Genomic DNA, 20,381 nt, shown 5'->3' with positions numbered 1-20,381 from the left:
AAGATCACATACCTCACACTTGTAAGCGGATGAAAGTATCAACATGTCCGTAGAAACTTCTCGAACGGCTCCGGCAGCGTTAATCCACTTCTTCGCTGCCCGTTGTGTGATTTTAAATGAGCTCAAAAACAAGGTTGTCTAAACAAGCAGTTCTTTCACGCGTTCATCATGGTCTTCTCACAACTTTGTTCACATTCTCAATAAAGCTGCATCGCATGTTGGCGACTGCAAATGTAAGAAATAACGTGAACTTAGAAAACTTTAATTGGCACCTTGATGATTTAGGGATTGAGGTGTCCATTGAAAAATAATTTCTCTCTTCCTGTTAGTGACTTTCACATGAGCGTCTGCCTAGTTTGAGCATTTCAGAGTGTTGGTTTTTACTGCAGCTTCACTTTGGGATTTAGGTGGTTTAGATGTGGGCGCATCTTTCCACAAAAACACAGCATAGTGTTGTTTTCACTTTGAGCTGTGCACAGTTCTTTCATCCGCATCCAAGTTGTCCAACAGATTTCTGTACTGACTCTAAGAACATTTCTTTTTTTTTTTAAATCGTCAGTTCCAAGTCTCGGTGCTTCACTGACATCTTTCTTCTTTGCTACGATGCATCACTCCTTCTTTTCCCCTTTTATTTAGCCATGTGATCCTAACCTTTGGTTCCTCTCTGCCTGCCTACAACCATCCCACAGCCTGTCCATCAGTCACAACCCACACAGCGTCCCTAACAGACACACCAATCACTCAAACATTAGCAAAGCTACAACTTAGCACTAGTCTCAACCCCCCAGACACTGAATTGAGATACACTCAAGCTTCCCACCCGACAATTACATCTATATCTTGACTAAACAAGCTTTCAGCAGTAACGTCACTGTGAGGTTGGGCTTTCCTTTGTGGTCTGAGACAGTACAGAACAATGAAACGTCTTTGTTTGAATTACAAAGAATTATTTTATTCAGATATAAACCAGATCAATGACAATTTCTTTTTTTTAAAAAAGCCTTCCAAGTTTCCTTATTCTACAAAACAATGATATTTTTTTTACATATAAAAAAAAATTAAATACAAGACAAAGATGAGATTCAACAAACATCTGCAATGTTTGAAAATTACAGCTGCTCTCTAAAGGAAAGACCAATAACCCTCCTGACAGCAGGGGCTGTTTGTTTTCATGGTTTCTATGAATCTAAAAAGGTGATCTCCCCTTTTTACAGATCTTTTATAAAGTTGCTGGTTGTGTGATTTACATTAGCAAATGGGAGACAAGCTAATAAAAACAGCCATGTGGTCTTTGGAGATTCAGAATAACCAGTGTGTAACCTGCATGTGGTGTTGTGGTCGTATTATACCGCAAATATCCTTTAAAACAAGCGGCTGAGTGACAAGTGGAGGTTTAGTTGTTGGCCGCGGTGAGCGTCGCTCTCTCTCACATGGGGTAGTTAAGCACCACGTCTTGTTTGGCCAGCTCCAACAACATAGGATCGTCGAAGAACTTGCTGATACTCACGTCCTCGCTCAGACCCTGCGGACCGACAGGTGAGAGATATCAGTCATGCACGTGAGCAAATATACAGCAAAAACCACTGCGATAAAACAAGCGAATGTGACCCTCACCTTGCGCCTTCGGGTCTTGATCATGAACTCTCTGGCCAGATGGGGGGCGGGCTGAGGCTCGAGAGGCCTGATCACAATACTCTTGTCCAAGGGGTCACCAGGCACAATCTGGAAGGAAATATAAAAAGACAGTTAAGCCAGGTGAGGAGTGAGAGAAGTTTCAAAGCAATTACTGAAATGTAGAAGTGGATGTGCCAAAATATGCCGATAAAAAAAATAATAAAATCTAAACAAGCCTCTCAGTAAACTGGCAGCCATGATGATGATGATGATATGGTGAACAGAACTTTAATTTTCCATTAAGCGTCATCATAGTTATACTCCAAATTCAAAACCTGTTCAGGACTCGTACATCAGGTCTGGACCACTCGTAAATTCTGCTCATACTTAAAGAGAAAGTTCTTAAGTATGAGAAAAATGATGAATGCCACTAATGATCTTAAACCACTTCTACGTGCCTCTTAAGAACAAAGTGTTTGTATAAGTGGTTCTTACATGAGACCCAAACTGTCAACATGAAACACACATCAAATTTTTTAGGTGAGTGGACACTTTTGATAGTGGTTTCAACCGTTCACATTGTTACTGACTCAGGAGTGCATCCATCAACATGATGGAAAAAAAAGCAACGTGTGAGTACTCGTGTCACACACGCAGCACCAGTGCAATGTTAGCAGGTTGACTTAGAAGAAGTGTTCACAGGCTTTTAAAATGATTTGCTAAATGCTTCATCTTAAAGATGAGTGCACACGACCTTCACAAAGTGAACTGCTCATTTTTACGTGATACATTCACTGCTAAAAGCAATGGGAGGTGAAAGAGGAGGAGAACACTTGTTAGGAATGGTAAATCTGAAATAAGTAGGGTAGTGTGGACTAACTTAGACTTTCCCAGCCGCAGGGAAAGATTAAAAATGGGAGGAAAAGGGAAAGAATAATCAATGGAGTGGCTGAAGCCCAATCAACAGATGGATGAGAGCTGCTAACAGTAACTCTGTTTGCATGCCAATACTGGCAGAACACGATCAAACTAATGCGGGAGGCACAATACAGTCTCCTGAGTTCAACGGGGCAAACAACACAATCCAGGGACTCCTGTGTTATTCTTGTTTTCTAGGACGGTTGAATCAATATGTGCTAACAGGAATCATTTTTGTCAAAGCAGAAATTTCAGTGTTGATTGTGTCAGGTATCGACTCTGTAGCTGCCCTTTAGAAACTAATTTGGGGAGAAATGGTCAAAGTGATTGGTATTGGTCTCCAGGGGAGTCTCCTGAAAAAGGGAGTATTTTCTGTTTCAGGATGACTGACAACCACTGGCTGGGCGATATGGAAAAAAAAAAAAAACATCACTCTGGGGTTGTGTAATGACAGGAGGTCAAAATGTAACGGTTCATTTCAGCTGACCAAAAAAAAAAAAAAAAAGCAATCAGGGGAATCTGATTCAGCAATTACTTTACATATAAAATGTATCACGCTTTGAGCTAAAAAATCCAATAAATACAATTTCAGTATGAGGAAAATAAATGATTCAATTCAACAGACTACTCAGCCATAACCTTACTGTAAGAAATCTGTTAACTGTTCTGCAAAATTAAAAAATATCATTTATGTTGAAAACATCTGCTAAAATACTTCTTTTTCTGAGAGTTTAGACAAACATTTATGCATAATTTACGTCTAGTTTCTTGTCTGATGTATTTTCACCTCAAGGGGATAACACAAAATTCAAGAGGATAAAACATATTAAATATTTACACCCGAGGGGCGACCCCTGTGGTTTAGGGGGGTTAAGATGGCGACTATGAACTGCAACGTTTCCAGTCTGGTCTGGGAACCTTTGTTGTATCTCTATCTCCAATAAAGGCATAAAATAGCCAAAAAAAAAATAATATACACACATATTTACACCAAAGAAATCCTTTTTTTTCCTGCCTTCCCAATGACTGTTTTTCCTGTTTAGTATTAATCCGCCTTAAGTGGAGTTAATTTTCACTGACACAGCTCTGCAGAGTGCAGACACAAACATGTCAGACATGGCATGCAGAGACAGAGACGGCCACATTACATTTAAAACTTAATGACTCAACACTCCACTCTACTCCACATCAAAAGCGATTTAGCCAGAGTGGCAGACATGTGCACAAGGTTGGTCACTCTGCTTGCTGCGTGTTTTTTGTGTGTGTGTGCATGTAAGTAAGTGACAGAAGTCCACATTTATTTATAGGTTTAAATCAGATTTGCTTGATAATGAATGTGCAACATTTACGGTGCGATTCATAAATGACCGATGTGGATTTTTTTGTGTTTATAGACATATGTGTGCTGACTTCCTGTGACACCGGGCATGAGGTGCGTTGTGCGTTGAAGGGTTGAACACATGGTTTGGGGGCTTGTATCTACAGGGACACGCGGTGAAACCTTTTCTTATTTAACCTGGCACAACAGCTGACGTGAATGAATCCCATGTTTATTCATTTCCTCTGTTGTTGATCAGCATCTAATTGTCACAAATGTAACACTAGTTGAGCTGTAAGCTAATTCTTTGTGTCTATTTCTGCTTTGATTGTCTTTCTCTGCATTTTTGTTGCTGTTATTATATGTAAATTAAAGATACATTACATGTACATTTATAATTAAAGCTGCCACACATTTTTTCACACCTCCAAACGGTAACGTGAGTCTTTACTGCATTTACACCTGGATTTAATTGACATAATGTCAGATAGAAAGCAGCTCTGTGTCTATAAATCTTACCTGCCAGTGGTGGAACACAGACAGAGCAAAGGCCTGCCCCTGTGTATGTGTGCGAAGGTCTGTCTCAAAGCCGAAGGAGTCGATGGCTGGGATGAAAGCCTTAATGGTGTAGAGAGGAGACCCTGGAATAGGTGCATCCTGGGTGACGTGACCTCTGTTAAATGATAAGCACAGGACCAAATTAGAAAAGAACTGCTGAATTTGTGTTAAATTTAAAGAAATATCAAGGAATATTGCATTAAATGTCCTTCTAGGTTGATACTAGACATGAGGACAAAGAGAGAAGACCGACCTTCTTCTAGCCAGCACTGTGTAGACGGCAGATACACAATCAGCCGGAGCCTGAACCTCCACAAAGTAATAAGGCTCCATCAACCTCGGAGTCGCCTGGAAAGCAAGGTACCACACATTAGCGTGAGGACAAAAGCCTGGAGACACAGTATGGTCATCCCATGTATAGCTGACCCATGGATTTATAATAACGACAGTGAAAAGAGCCAAATGAGATTAGGAGAGAAGCCAAAAATGGTGAAAGAGGAACGTTATCGCACTGCAATTAAAAAGGACGCACGTCAGCAAAATCCCAAACAGTAATCAAGGTAATGGAACATTAAAGAAAGAGAGGATGAAAGAAAAGTCTGGAGGAGCTAATGGCAGATGAGGAGAAGAATAGAGTTGAGGGGAGGGGAGGGGGGATATCTCACCATGAGGAAAGCAGAGTACACCACTCTCCTGGCTGTAGGGATGACCTGGCCTCCTCCTCTGTGCAGGGGCTCCTGAGCGATGACGGCATCCAGGATCTTGAACTTTACATTTCTGATGGCTGAGGGGCAGCAGAAAGACTGAGTTACAGAAACAATGTGTATTTCTCCCAATGCCAAAATATTCTGGTGAGGAGAATAAAGGTTTATTTGTAAAATCAATGTGTTTCGGTGACAAAAAGACGGAAGAGAGATCTTACGTTCGTCACACAGAGGCCCCTCCCTGGTGCCCCACTGGAAGCCCTGGACGATGCTGTCTTTGACCGAGCCCAGCAGAGCCTTGTCCACCTACAGAAGACAGAAAAAACACAAAACAAATGCAGAGTTGGTTACAAAAGTGAGCTATTGAGCTAAACATCATACCCATCTGCCTGTATTGTGTATATAATAAACTGTTAATAAATGCGTTATGTCTTATTATAGCTACAATTGGTTGATCGTCAACTACTTTGATCATATTTCTGAGTCATTTCAGAAGAAAAAATGCAAACATTCTCTGGTTTCAGCTTCTTAAATGTAAATATTTATATATATAATATAAATATTTATTTTATTTAGTCTTCTGTCGGTAAATTGAAAATCTTTGGGTTGTGGACTGTTGGTCGGGACAAAAAGAAGACATCTTTGGTTGGATCTTGGGCTTTGGGAAACGCTGATGGACATTTTTAACCATTTTCTGACATGTTATAGACCAAAAGGACTGATTGATTAATTAATAGATTAATCGATAATGAAGATAATTATTAGTTTCAGCACAACATGTTATTGTTTCCTAAATTTGGATTTACTCCCTTCTACTTTCTAGTCATTGTGTACATGGTCTCACACGGTTCAACAATGGCCTGATGTGGTCTTTATATAAAATGAACAAGAAATTATAGATACTTGTTGTAATCTGAGTAATAGATTACTACTGCTACCTATAGTTATACAGCTCTAGAGCTGAAATGATGTCCATTAGTTAATTCATGGAAAATTAATCATTTTGATAACTAATTGTATCAGTCATTTTATCAAGTAAAGCTACCAAAACTCTGGATCCAGCTTCTCATGTGTGAGGATTTACTGAATGTTGTTGGGTTTTGGGCTGTTGGTCTCATAAAATTTGAAGAAACTGTAATGGACATTTTTTCCACTATTTTTTGACATTTTACAGAGTAAATAATTACACAATTACTTGGAGACATAATCCATAATTAAAATATTTGTGAGCTCACAGTTAAACTGTACTTTTTCTTGAACTAACTGAACCAACAGTATAATAATAAGACTTTAGAATAAAGCTTTGTCCAGCAGACATAAAACTCACCTCAGAAGGCAGTGTATCATCAACAAGAATGTTTGGTCCCGTCGTGTCCGGTCCAAAGGCCCAGATAGATCTGGCAGCCAACAGATCCCAGTCGTACTTTGTCTGGAAAAACTCTCCCAGCTTCTTCCTGACATGAGGAAACAGGACAGCAACCGGTTGAAAGCAGGTTTTGCGTTTTGTGTCAGCTGGAACATTACGAAGATTGGTTGATCGTGGGGGGGGCAGAGGGGTTAATGAAAGAGGAGGACTAGGAGCGAAGGTTTAGTTTAATGGTGTGTGTGTGTGTGAAGCATGTCAGTTCTCTGGCGTTGCTACTGTACGCTGGCACCGCTGGGCCCAGATGGCCTCACATATGAGCCCAGTATTGACAGGAAGCTGCTCTGGAGTAGAACACCACAAGTGATGCATGCGCTTCATGTCACGGGGACGGGAACACTCATGCATGCTTTTAGTGCGTAATTCAATTACTGTGAGTGACGTGATCAATATAACAAGGAGGGTGTTTAATGAGCACATAAGACAGAAGTCAGTCCTTTACTTTTGCTCAGATATTCAAGTACAGAAATGTTCTGCATCTGTCTGTACTAGTTTTAGTTAAAGATATATGTCAGTAATGATGAATGCTTTTATATTTTGCTATTCTTACACTTTAATTCCTCATTCAAACAAACAAGATGGAGCAGGAATCTACAGTTACTATCAGTGTGAATGGGTCAATATGGGACATTCAACCTGACCTAATTAAACAAAAGTGGACGCACTACATAGAATTAAAACAGTGTTATTATATTGCAGTACATGTCACTTCCATGTCCAACTTGAGAATTAAAATTGATGGTTGACACGTGCTGTACTTGGATGGAAACCTCTTGGTCTATGCATGATGAGAAAATTGGGCGCCACACCCATGAATTCAGAAGGAATATTACCCACAAATCCAATAATTGCACTTTTAAAATGATATTTCAGCCCTGGGCATTTCTATCCTCCTCTGCCCTCTTCAATGACAGCGTTTAATTTGAAGAATCATCCTCACATGCCTGCTCATTAATCCCTGCTAACCGAGGGATAAACAAGAATCAAAGATTGGTCAGAATGGCTCTGAAATATGGAAAATGAATAAGGCTGGTGCTGCTATCAGGCAGAAATGTCTACAGATGTCTAACATGAAATCACTTAACACCTTCTACGTCATACCTGTTCCACGTGATCTGCACCACTTCGTTCTCTATGTCCTCAGCCAGTCCCTTCTCCAAGGGCTCTGCAATCATGGTGATCTTATTCCTGTCAATCACATCACACAGCTGTCAATCACTCATTCTGGGATGAGGAGACACTCGGCCAGAGGGAAGGACTAACTCTGACAGTGACCCCAAACAGTGCACAGATTTAAACTCTCAAGAAGACAAGAAACACGACGTTCAAACAGTTTTAAGAACGCAACAAGGTTTGAAACAAATATTATTGCTGGACTGTTCTGAGATCAATGAAAGCTTCCTCTAAATCTCACTATTAATACGTTGCTCTGGATAAAAGCTCAGACATGACATCTGATACGCACTTTTTGTTAGGCGTTTCGGCGAAGCACTTGAGGGATGACGTCTCCACGACTGTTTCACAGAAAGTCACAACTGGGTCGGCAACCTGAGGGAAAAGATGTGCATCATTACAGAGAGGAACCAAAGGCTTTATTCATGTGTGATAGCTTCAGGTTATGGATGTGTGTTTGTAATTTCAAAAAAAAAAAAGATTCATTGTCCAAATTAATAGGGCAAGCAAGCTGTACTCAAAAACTGACTAAATTAGTTACTAAACAAGCTTTTTTTCCCCACCAGACGATGTGGTGCCAAGAAACAGAAAAAAACATTCAACAAGATAAATGAAACAAAGCAGCAGTGAGAAACTTACTTTAATATCAATCTCAGAGTACATCTTACGCAGGTCGTGCATGACACAGTCCAGATAGAGCTCTCCTGTGCCTAAGATAACATGCTCTCCAGACTCCTCCACCTGAAACACAAAAACACACATATATATAGTCTAGAATGATGAAGATATATGGCAGCTACCTCATTATTAAAACCATTTGTGGTGATTTTCATGTTGCTTTCCCTCAGGAAGAAAACAGTAACCTTTGAACTTAAACCTTTTCAAAAGTCATTGCAATGCACTTCAGGGCCTGGGATTCTCTGTAAATCACTTCACTGCTCTACCTGTGTGTTGACAGACTTACCTTTGTGGTGAGAGAGGGATAGCTCTTGTTGACCTTCCTCAGTCCGTCCAACATTTTCGGCAGCTCTGATGGGTTCACAGGCTCCACGGCGATCTTGATAACCGATGCCGTGTTGAACTTCAACGGCCTGAAAATCTGAGCCTGTCAGAGGAAGTTAAATATGTAAATCCTTGCTCACAAAGTACTTTTAAGATCTCAAAGCAATCTCTCTCTTTTATCTCACCTCTTCGTTCCCTCTGGGCTCTGTGATTGTGGCGGTCTTCACTATCGGCTGGTCGCAACCTTCAATGAGAACCCAGTTCCCGGCGGGCACTCGATTCACTTCAATTTGGTATCTGAGAAGGTGTAAGGGAAGTCAAGCTTTGACACAAACTTTGATTTTTTGACAATTAAAAAAAAAAAATCAAAAACCAAACCCCTGGAACCTACCTGGCGACAGAAATCCAGAGACGACCCACAGTGCAGACCTGAGAGTCCTCCTCGTCTTCAAGGGTGTAGTTCTCTCCTAAAACCTTGACAGGCTGACCCGCCTGAATGGTCCCGCTTAGCACCCTGCCAAATGCATGGAACTGAACCCCGTCCTCTGTGCTGTACATCTTAGTGGTGTGGCACATCAAAGGACCCTGAGGGCAAGAGACATGAGGTGAAGAGGAAGGACAGATAAGAGAGAGAGAGAGATAGAGAGAGACAGGAAATGGGACAGGAAAGTCTTACCACTGGAAGGTGACATTTCTTCCTAAAGAAATATAAGAGGGCTTAGGCAAGAGGTAGTAAGCCTTTAAAAGTGCACCTTGGAAAACTGTGATCGATATCCTGCATTGTCTTAAATTGGCTTATTTAACAGCTCGTTCATTTCAAGCTAATTGGAGCAGCCTGTTGGTTTAATCTGTAGGAGCAGCTGGGATGAGACTATTGACATACTAGACACAGACTGCAGCTATTTGCGGTTAATCGGTGTATCTGCTCACCAGCCAATAAATCAGAGACTCCTGTTCCTCCTCTGTTATTACTCACATCAGGGTCACATTCTGCCATGGCCTCCCCCAGGTCCGAGTCCAGACCTCCAGCGTAGGTGTGCTCTATCTTGTTCCTAGCGCCCTCTTGTGGTGAGGAGATGTGTTGTACACACATGTCCACAAAGCCTGCAGGGAAGAGATCCATCCTCGGCTTTACATCGATTCGTCACATTTACTAAAGCCATGATTATCTTCACATTATGATTGCAACCAATAGCAATAAGAATGTGGCAGAAAAATCAATAAAAAGGATATTTATCTTACCTGTGAACTCTCCAAAGAAGCGGTTACAGACCAGCCTCAGCAAGGGTCTAATGTTCAGCTTCAGTTCCTCTTTAGTCAGGTGGATCCCCAGCTCATCCAGAACTCGTGGGAGAGACGTGTCCACATCCCCAACAACCTGTACACAAAGAAGATTTTGGGAGAGGATTACACAGAAGTCTGCAAAATCCAAGCCTGATGGGACCTGAGGGGGATTGAGCTAGCTGTGCTCCCCTGATGCACATTTAAAAAAAAAAAAAAAAAAAAAAAAAAAAAAATGGTAGACTCAACCTGTGAAAGGATCTTGTAGAGAGGCTCTAGGACGAATTCCACAAAGCTGCGCTGGGAGTTACTGCTGGGAGCTTTCTTTGTGAACTTGCGACTGAACAGAAGAGAAAAAAAATCATAAAAACAGTGTGTTGGAAGAGGAGAATGGAGCAGATAGTTTGGGATCAAATATTAGCATTCTGTTAAAATCCAAGTTACTCACGTTTTAGGGTTGAAATAAATGTCTCCCCAAAGTCTCTTTGAAAACTCGTTATAGTTTATGTCACCTGCAAACACAAACAGAGTTAGTTAATACTTTATATTCTGCATCAGGCATGTGATGAGGACACGTCAGTCTATTGTTTCTGAGTGCAGAGGAGTCGTCTCACCGTAAGTGTCCGAGTAGATCTTTGCAAAGGACCCCAGTGTGAAACAGATGCTGTACTGAGAGCTGGCGAAGCACACGTTTCCCAGGAGAGGAGAAACCACCAAGTTCTCATCTGTGGAGTACGTACTGACAGAGAAGGAAAACAATCATACACAGCTTTGAATTAAATGTCTGATAATGTCATAATAAACAATAAATCAGTTTTCTGTCCGCAGTGCAGCTGCTAATCTAACATCAAAGTGACAAACATTTCAATGCTTTCTCACCAACATTAGGTCAGAATGATGCAAATGCACAAACCTTAGCTGAGCTGTTGTGCAGCAAATACAAATAACACAAATTCTTAAAAAAAAGATGCAACATTCTCCTTTATGATTGCTTGTCCTTCCATAGAAGATCAGTGTAGTGCATCACATGAAACACACTCTTCAGACATTGTGGTTGTGACGGGTTTAAGTATTACCTGAGCAAACCGTTGACCTCGTCCACAATGTGGCGCAGTTTATAATAAGCATCTGTGGGAGGCAGTTTGAGCTCCACGATGAGTCGGTCCACCTTGTTGATGCAGATGGTGATGGCCATACGCTCCTGAACTGCATGTTTGATCAGACGCTCTGTGTTGAGCATCACCTGGGCAGAGATAAGTAGATGTCTGGGTTATATGGAAGGCTGAAAAAAAAGATATATGAAGAGAGTGCAGGATGGAGATAATATCAAAAAGAAAACACAGAAAAGTTACTAACTCCCTCTGCTGCGTCAATGAAGAGGACGATGCCGTCTGAGATCCGGATGCTGGATGTGACCTCATCAGAGAAGTTGACGTGACCTTTGAGGGAGACACAATGTTTTACATCACTTTCTGTTTTTCCTGCACCAAAGTCCAAACACGCATTCAGCTAGCCAACACAAAATACCTGGTGTATCCATTATGTTGAATAGGTAGGATTTGCCTCTGGAGTCTGGCAGGACCATTGTGACAGGGGTACTCTTGATACCAACTCCTCTCTGTGGAGTAAGTACAGTTTTAGAAACACTTGAGCAAAGAAAGGACAACAGAAGTTATTAAACTCCGACGACGACCAAGCAGCTCCAAATAAATGTGAATATACTTTAACTAAAAGTGATGTTGGTCTTCACAGCAAAGGAGACATACTTCTATCATCTAAAGCTCATTAATATGATCATTTCTGGGATCAAGGGCCTGCAACCTCTCCTCTTTTGAGCTTTAAGTAACTTTAGTGATATGTGTTTTTTTTTTGGTCAAGAGTTGAACTAAACCACTCACCTCCTGTTCTGTAAAGAGGATGTCTGTGTACCGGAGCTGAAAAAGTCAAACAGCATGTTAGCCTGCCGTCATATACAGAATCTAAGTGCAAAACTGCGAAAATATATGATTATCACAGACAGCACTCACATCCACATCATCTCTTTTCCTGATTTCTGGATGTGTCTGTTCGATCAGGCAGTCCACGAAACAGGTCTGAAAAGAAATAAGCAAATTCATGAGATCCCCATGAGTCTAAGATGAGTCTGAAGGGCAGGCATGTTATTAGCATATGCTCCAAAACATTCCTATCCTCGTAAATTTTTCATCTTAGGAACACATGTCTTCTTTGGCAAAATGCCACTGCGGAGCCCTGAGTAGAGAGACACACACACAGCTAAACGAGAGGCGGGAACAGTCATGCAGAAGCTGCAGGCAGGCTCTAACCTTGCCGTGGTGGAGGTGACCACACAAGGTGACGTTACGAATCAGCTCCGGACTGTCCATCAAATCTGCAAGGAATCTGCCAAGAGAGAGAGGAGAGAAAGTTGCAGTTTGCGAAAACACAGCAAATAGCAGAAACATACTGAGAAATACATAGGACTGTGCAAAGACTGTTGTTCAGCCAATTATATTCTTGATAAACATTTCCTCTTCTTTTCCATTTTAGGGTTTTTAATATTTTATCCTCTATTTGATTTATTATAATCTTTTGGTGTTCCACTGCCCTGTGAAGCCCTTTGTAACTACTGTTTTGAAAAGTGCTTCACAAATTAATTTATTATGATTATATATACACATAAAAGCAGGAAACCACTTTGATTACTTACTCCATATCATAAACAGTGGCAGGTAACTCCTGCTCCATCAGGGTGAACTGCCTGTTCTTCACAGGTTTGATGATGGGCTCTGGTAGGATCGGAGAGAAAACATGAGTGTTTGTGCGTTTACCTTGACAGCATGCGTTGTCTTAGACTTGTGTTAACATCATCACACACTAATTTAGATATGTGAGTGTTTACAGTTTATTAATCCTACATGCTTTTCTTTATTTCTAACCTGTAAGAGGCTGTGTGTCTTCCTCCTGGACGATAGTTTCCACTTCTGGCCCGTAAACCTCCTCTGCTGTCGGATAGTACTTCTTGTCCTCGTGCAGGACCACCTCCATGCCGGGAACATCGTCATCAGCATCAGCAGGCTCATCATCATCATCTTCATCACCCTGCAGAAGGAGTGTGTTATTCTCATAACATATGTACACGTAACATGTTAACAAACCATAGTGGTAATAACTGTTCACTGAGTTTGAAGAGTACCTCATCGACATCTCTGTCTTCTGCCTCCAGATCGTCATCATCATCGTCAGAGTCCAGCTCTGGACCGATGTAGTTTCCAAACTCATCATACAGATCAGCCTCCATCTTGTAGAGAACTGGGAGAGGAGTTAATGAGTATTTACATATCTGTTAGATTCATGTACTGGTAAGGACGGCTCTCTTCACATAGATTAAATCTTTACTCATTCTTTATTATAAAATGTTACTTATATACATGATACCACCTGTCTGTTGTGGTAGTTGTATTTTTCTCACTTTGTATAAATACTTCTTTTTTTCCTCTTACCCTCTATTTTTCAATTGTCATGCACCACAACAGCAAGACATGTCTTTGTATATGCAGATTTACTTGTCAAGAAATCTGATTCTCACAATTAAATAATAACATTCAATGCAAAGTATAGACCAATGTATAACAAGATTTTAGCTGAAACAACTAGAATGTATGTAGCCTTAACTATTTTTCTCTGGAGAGAAGGTAATTTATCCTTTTAATTATATAACATTAACATTTTAACTGTTGTCTTCTTGACTGTTTATTTTTCTCCTAGTGATAAATGAAACTAACCAAACATGTGAAATATTCCTGAGTCAATCAAAATATTTAGAAAATTTTAATTTTGACTTGCAATATGAACTCAATTTTGCATGTTTCCCAAATGTTGAACAACAATAACTTGCCTAATCAAGAGTGCATTACCACTGAAGCTAATGCTAATTCTGCATGTAGCATCATGTCTACCGCCACAGTTCATTAAGATATTTAAGTATCTTATAGATGCTTTCCGTCGGCAGAAAACCTGCGACTAAATATTGGCGTTATCAATAACTACAAACCGCTCTTCTCGTGTTTACAATGTCATTAGTTGGACAGAAATTAGCATGCTAGCCGGCTAACAAGCAAAGAAATGAATGACTCCTTGAGACAACGTTCAAGTTACGTTGCTGTTTCGCAAATGATAGCTTGCCGTACTGAACTATAATCTGGATGCTGCAAAACACACTCACCTGTATTCTGTTATAATGCAGTCAGCAAATATTCTCTTCGAAACAAGATAAAAGTTGAGGACGTATTCAGCAAGCGTTAAATAATTTCCCAAATAGCGCCATGCGCACGAAATGCTACTGCCGGCTTTCTTCTTCTACGGAAATAACGGCAGTAAGCGTTTGATGTTAACTGACTCACTACCGCCCCCGTAACATAACCGTTTCTAGTGATGTTACAAAGTCGACCGGTCAAAGCACAAAAAATGCAGCAGAAATGTTATTGCTGCCTCACTTAAAGTTGCCAATTCATCAGTCCTGCGTATCTATACTTAAACATCTTCACCGGAAATACTAACATGCTATCATGTCTGCCTTGATAATCATGTAGATGATTGTTGTGTCTGTATATAATCATGCTTTCGTTCTCTACGACGGTTACAGTGTTTAACGACACCTGTGTCCATTTTTAGTTTAATTTGAAAGTAATCTGAAAAATATATATAAAGATTTAATATCAGATTGAACGTTAGGGAGAATTTCTTTGCGGGGGGAATTATAGTTATAGAGTACACTGTGATGCTGCCCTCCAGTGGCCACAGTGTGTAACTACACTTCAGCGTGTTGTTAAAGTTTTATTTTCCGTGGAAAGTATTACTATACTATTGTGTCTGCCTTGATGCAAATGGAGCGCCGTTTTTGTAACTTACTTTGACCCCAAGAGGTCAGAAACACTCAAGATTATGCTTTAAATACGCGCCTGTTGACCAACGGCGTAAATGGTGTGTGTTAATCAACTAAGGCGCCACAATCATGTATATAGATAGATAGATAGATAGATAGATAGATAGATAGATAGATAGATAGATAGATAGATAGCTTAAAATAAAATAGAAAAATGTAGATGTTGCTGTTAAAAATATAAATACAAATAAGTATATATATATGTATATTATAAAGACTGCAACACTTTTTTTTTTTGTTTAGATAAATGTGTTTGAAGATATCTGTTCTGTATGTATGTACAGTAAGTATTTCTATGAATATACTTATGATTATACATGCTTACATTGAAACAATGAATGTATTAAATTGGATAAAGTATTACAGGATGGCAACGAACGTCCCTATTTACTAATAAGGCACCTTATGACTTTTTAATTTTGTTGCACCTAATGGCTCAAATCATAATACTATGGATACTGTAATCTTGGTATTTCGACTCAGAAATTGCCCTGCTGGGGTCCTGAAATAAATGCATCAATAGAAACTATTGAAAATACAGTTACATACTGCGACCACTGGGGGGCACTGAACCTTCACTCATGATAATACGAGTATTTATTAAATAAAACAGTTTAATACTAAATTCAAATGGAAATGTCTGTTCAGATTATGCCTTTTCGTGTATATTTATAATAGTATTTTAACTGATAAGCCCTGTATGCTTCAGAACAACTCTATGAAATTAAACCACAGTAAATAATGCTAAATTATTGATTTATACATATTTAAATACAAAGCAAATCATCCTTTGATGTGGTTTTACAGTGTATTAAGTATTAGTCTTTGCAGAAACCGAAACTTATCTACTAGAATTGAGTTAAAGCTGTGAAAAGACAAATTTAACTGTTTTAAAAGCTTGTTTAATTGTTTTCTTTTTCATAGGGTTTTAAATCAAAGCATGTGCCGGGTAGCTATGCTAAGAACTTCCTTTGCTTAAAATGTTCTAATCTATAGACCTAAGTGTTTGAAGGAAATACATTTCTTCAAACACACCCACTAGTTTTTTTTAATACTGATTTTCAAATACAAGGTCACATGAGTCAGCATGTTATCAGGAGGATTGGTTATGAATCATTCTTTGAGGATGTTTTATAATAAAATCAGAGACAGGCAGGGTTTCAGTTGATGGCTTTATTCCTGCTGGTGTAAATATGTTCTTCAGTAGGTCTGGCCTACACAGTAAAGACAAAATAAACAAGTTCAACAAACAAACAAACAAACAAACACTGTCTTAAGACATAGGCTAGTAATACATTTCTATATTAGACATATATTCTCTGAGAAGCATGTTGATAAAAATACTGTTTGGTCATATTGTAGATCTATTAAAATGCCCATTGCTTTGATTCCATTTACTGAGGCTATAATTTAATATTTAAAAAGTGCGGTGTGTGGAGAAAAACAAACAAACAAACAAACTTATAGATTGATATTTGATAGAGGATACTGGTCGTAATAATTGTCCATAACATTTTAATATATTGCTATTACTTCCCTGCTGACCCACTTAAACTATTAAGATAAATAGCTGAATATCCCATTGAAGGAGATTTATTATGCAAATGCCCTCAAACTTTATAGTTAAATCCTTCACTTCTAAATGATTCTGAATAACAACACATAAGATTTGTCACTTTGAGTGACAGTGGCAGGTCTCTCTAATCATTAACCTGCTGCCTCTGTTTTTGTGACCTCCGGACCAAAGCGTGACAGAGGCGAGGCACGTGCAGGCTGGGCCCCAGATAGGTACACAGACAGTAGGCCTATCAAATGATTTTATTGCCTTAAACATTAGTTTGGGACTATTTTTTCCTGAGAATATGACTAAAAGTGTCTCTATTGTCCCCCTCTTTGTCTCTTTCTGTGTGTGTGACCCCTCTACTCTGCCACCAGCTTCCTCAGCCGCTGCACCACTTCCTCCGCGTTGGCCCAGGGCACCGTGACGGCCTTGAACTCCCCGGGCATGGCCTCATGGGTCTCCGTGATCAGCCGGTGCATGGGGAAGTCCCGTCGCGGGAAGGCCACGTCCCGGGGCCCCAAGGAGAGAGCCGGGCAGAAGTCGTTGGCTCCGTCTCCCACGTAGAAGACCCTCTGATAGGGGCGGCCCCGCTCCTGCGTCCTGCGGGCCACATAGTCCCTGACGACCACCTGCTTGCACATGTTGTCTGGGCACCGCGGGCAGTCGTGGGAGTGGAAGGGCCGCAACACCAGCCGCCCGTCCTTGTTGAAGGTGGCCGGGTTGGTGAAGATCCGGTGGAAGAGCTGACGCGCTCCGACGCGGCGCAACCAGGACTCGATGAAGAAGGTGTTGGCGTCTGACACCAGCACCACCTCAAAGTCCTGCGGGGGTCGGGTGCGGAGGAACTGGAAGAGCATGAGCATGCCGGGGGTGGCGGGTATCTTCTCCATGATCGTGCGTATGTGGCTCTCGGTGACGCCCTGCTCCGCCAGGTAGGCTAGTACGCGCTGCATGTACTCGTTGTAGCGGCCCGGCTGGTAGGTGTCCTTCAGCCATTCCGGGAGGTGCTGACCCGGGGCGGCCTGCACCACCATGTCGTCGCTGGTTTCATCCACGATGGTCTCATCGAAGTCAAAGAAGATGATGAAGCGCTTGTCGGAGGAGATGTGCGCCGAATTGGAGGCCATGATCTCCGAGCGTCTGGATCTGGGGGGTACCTCCTCGCCTGGAGGATGGGGTGGGACATAACAGCAGTTGAAGATTGAATCCCCCATGATTGACTATGCGACACCTCTTTTTACTTTTGCCAAGTGGCATCAAATCTCTTCTCCTGCTCTGCCACTCTCCAGCATCCCACGCAAGGCAGGCCACGGTGAGGTGGAGGCTACGGAGGATGGCTTCTGGGAAACATTAATGCATAAATAGACGAAGAAAGGGGGGCGAGAACAGAATCACATATAGATTTGAGATAAGACATAATATCATAATCTGTATATCATTAGAGGAAGGTGTGAGAAAGACCTAAAAGAGAGCAGATAGCAGCCAACCAGCAGCATTTTCAACCCAGGGAAGGCAGCAGCATCTCATAGGTTTGACTTTCTACAAGGGTAGGAAGTGAAGAAGAGGAGAGGGATCATCCTGCTGTAGTAAAAACTAGAAGTTAATTATATCCGGATCTGAATGAACTGGCAACTTGAGTCCATCATGCAGATCCTGCAAGCAAGCGAGCAAATTAAATCAACGACACAAGTCAGGACAGCTTTGAAAAGCTTCTCACAGGGTGTCTGAGTTCCGCCTGCATACCTTTGATTGTCGTTGTCAGCAGTGGAAGTGCGCCGGTGTCATGTGGCGCATAACCCAACCAGGCGTCCTCAAGCTGTGAGGCTGGTTTTGTCTGCATGGGAGGGAAAAACACAATGAATGTTGTATGAGACAGCGGTTTGTAACAGCATCATGCTTTTCCGAGCTAAAAGTCTCACACAAAGTTCCACAGAGAGCCCTCAAAATAACTTAATTACTATGTACAAAAAAAGAGAGATGACTGACTCATATTGCTCCATACAGGAATATTGTGGAGACATTCAGAAATATTACTTAAATGAAGATAAAAATAACAATATGTCTAAAAAAACATCAATTTCCAATGTATATGATCTGATTTACATATTATTTAACGTCTGCCTTGAAGTAGAAAACACATTTAAAGTCCTATTTGCAACAATTAAATACCATGGAGTTATCTTTGGTGTGCTAGGGCACAATTTAAAGAAAAAAATGTCCAACACTGATTATCAGGTAAGTCTTGAAAACAACTTGTCCAACCTTATCTGTCTATTGCTAAACTAACCTACTTCCTCAAAAAAAAACAAAAAAACAACATCAACAGCCGCAGCAGCAGCAGCTGAGCGTCTGCATGCATTCGAGTTTCAAGGTTGAACTCTCGCAAATTTGGAGGTTTTTAATTTTTTTTTTGCAGAAAAACGCATAAATGTATCACCGGTGTTGGTTCTGATTCCCGACGTCGTCCAGGTCCGATCCGGTCGCACAGAGAGTAGAAGCAGAGATCCGCCGGTCAGCCGGTGTGAAGCGTACTTTTATGTGACAGTCAAAACCACCGGCGCCGCTGCAGACGTGACCGCGCCTACAAGTCCGCCCATTTAATAGCAGCCTACCGGGCGCGTTCATGAGAGACAGAGAGAGAAAGAGGGGGTGAGAGGGAGGGTTGAGGGGGGAAACTGTGGGAGGGGAAGCAAGGAAGAAAAAAATGAGAAAGTAAATATTCTGTTTGTTGAATATATCCATGGCTCTATGTATGCTGTGCGTCTGGACTTGTTCTACGGTAATGATCTGTACCTCAAGGCAGATTACAAACTCATGTACATACTGTAGGCTACTCACCTGCTCTCCAGTGGGGCATTTACAGACGCCTGGGAGAACAAACACTTCTGGTTTTGACAGCTCCAAGAAAACCCCGAGGTGAAATCTGCAAATCCTGTTCATTTGGCCTAATAGCTCCAACAGAGCTAAAAGTATGAAAAAAAAATCCTTTCATACAGTTTTGAATGCTTATCACCGCCCAGACAAACTAAACTCATGGTTAAAAGACACCTTCCTTCACAACAGGATGATCTGGATTTGGGTCAGTGTCACAGTAAGCACAGTGGAAAAACACTGTGGAGCTGCATGTGCTTGACCTCCTCTATTGTTAGGGAGACACTGGAAATCAGGATAAAGCTGCATCACATTTGAGGGGTTGATTAGAATAAAATAACATCAAAAGTAATCCGTTTAAAAAGTGAAAACACTGTTGTTTTTGTGTACGAGCAACAGCGAGGGAGTTTATGCTGTTTCTCCACAAGACAGTGGTCTAAATAAAGCCTTGCAAATACGCTGTGATTAATGAACCGCACAGCAACTTTTTTTTTTCAGAGTAGCGAATACACGCCTGAAAAACACGACATGAAACCCTCCTCTCCTTATCTGCCTGCTGACAGACGCAGCCCTCCCTCCCTCTTCTACACCGCGAGGCCTAATGACTAACAGCTGGGGTGGCTGACTATTTTCAAACCCAAATGGGAATAGAGATGTACAGACGGTGTGTTATTATCTCCTCTGCTGGTGAAGTGAGCCTGGGTACCTGACCACCCACTCGCCATCAGTGAGTCACTCACACTTTTCTCTACCCATGGGCCTGCTCAGCTACCGTATAGGATTATGTGACTCATTGGTGCACCACTTAAATCACCTATGGTAAAAGAGGGCACACAGCGTTTTAGGAGGTATTCTAGCATCAGTGAATGTCTTAATATGTCTTTAGAGGAGGCGCACTCCGTTAATGGATGAATAAAGCTGATTGAGTTGGAATAACTGAGACAAAAGGGTGCAAAATCCTGTTTTTCCTCGGCTCTTGATGTGATATATGTGATAGACGCTTTCTCTATTATGCA

At 41.2% G+C, this 20,381-nt stretch overlaps 2 protein-coding genes across 4 annotated transcripts; both read right to left on the bottom strand.

Moving 5' to 3' along the window:
• Positions 1 to 946: 946 nt before the first annotated feature.
• eftud2 (elongation factor Tu GTP binding domain containing 2) lies at positions 947 to 14,357 on the bottom strand. Its single transcript, XM_042393453.1, has 28 exons — positions 14,214 to 14,357; positions 13,185 to 13,300; positions 12,928 to 13,090; positions 12,699 to 12,777; positions 12,316 to 12,391; positions 12,019 to 12,084; positions 11,890 to 11,925; positions 11,519 to 11,609; positions 11,348 to 11,430; positions 11,068 to 11,234; positions 10,606 to 10,730; positions 10,440 to 10,503; positions 10,241 to 10,331; positions 9,953 to 10,088; positions 9,687 to 9,814; positions 9,102 to 9,295; positions 8,896 to 9,007; positions 8,673 to 8,813; positions 8,348 to 8,449; positions 8,001 to 8,083; positions 7,637 to 7,723; positions 6,440 to 6,566; positions 5,331 to 5,418; positions 5,074 to 5,192; positions 4,662 to 4,756; positions 4,370 to 4,523; positions 1,615 to 1,722; positions 947 to 1,522 (listed from the first exon to the last, which is right to left on the bottom strand). The coding sequence occupies exons 2-28, from the start codon at positions 13,287 to 13,289 to the stop codon at positions 1,427 to 1,429; spliced, it is 2,916 nt and encodes a 971-aa protein (XP_042249387.1). The 5' UTR covers positions 13,290 to 13,300; positions 14,214 to 14,357; the 3' UTR covers positions 947 to 1,426.
• A 1,746-nt stretch (positions 14,358 to 16,103) lies between these two features.
• Positions 16,104 to 20,284, bottom strand: phospho1 (phosphoethanolamine/phosphocholine phosphatase 1). 3 transcript variants are annotated; one of them, XM_042392526.1, is made up of 4 exons: positions 19,333 to 20,284; positions 18,932 to 19,169; positions 18,238 to 18,328; positions 16,104 to 17,834 (listed from the first exon to the last, which is right to left on the bottom strand). In XM_042392526.1, exon 4 carries the CDS (start codon positions 17,706 to 17,708, stop codon positions 16,854 to 16,856), a length of 855 nt encoding a protein of 284 aa, XP_042248460.1. In that variant the 5' UTR covers positions 17,709 to 17,834; positions 18,238 to 18,328; positions 18,932 to 19,169; positions 19,333 to 20,284; the 3' UTR covers positions 16,104 to 16,853. The 3 variants fall into 3 exon arrangements, with proteins under 3 accessions (XP_042248460.1, XP_042248461.1, XP_042248462.1); XM_042392527.1 differs by having other exon boundaries at positions 18,932 to 19,102; XM_042392528.1 differs by having other exon boundaries at positions 16,104 to 17,659; positions 19,333 to 20,274.
• Between the last annotated feature and the right edge of the window lie 97 nt (positions 20,285 to 20,381).

Source organism: Thunnus maccoyii, chromosome 18 (genome assembly GCF_910596095.1).
Source record: "Thunnus maccoyii chromosome 18, fThuMac1.1, whole genome shotgun sequence".
In the NCBI taxonomy this organism is placed as follows: domain Eukaryota; kingdom Metazoa; phylum Chordata; class Actinopteri; order Scombriformes; family Scombridae; genus Thunnus; species Thunnus maccoyii.
Note: the sequence above shows the minus strand (reverse complement) of the source record. Positions and strands in the feature narration are given on the sequence as shown.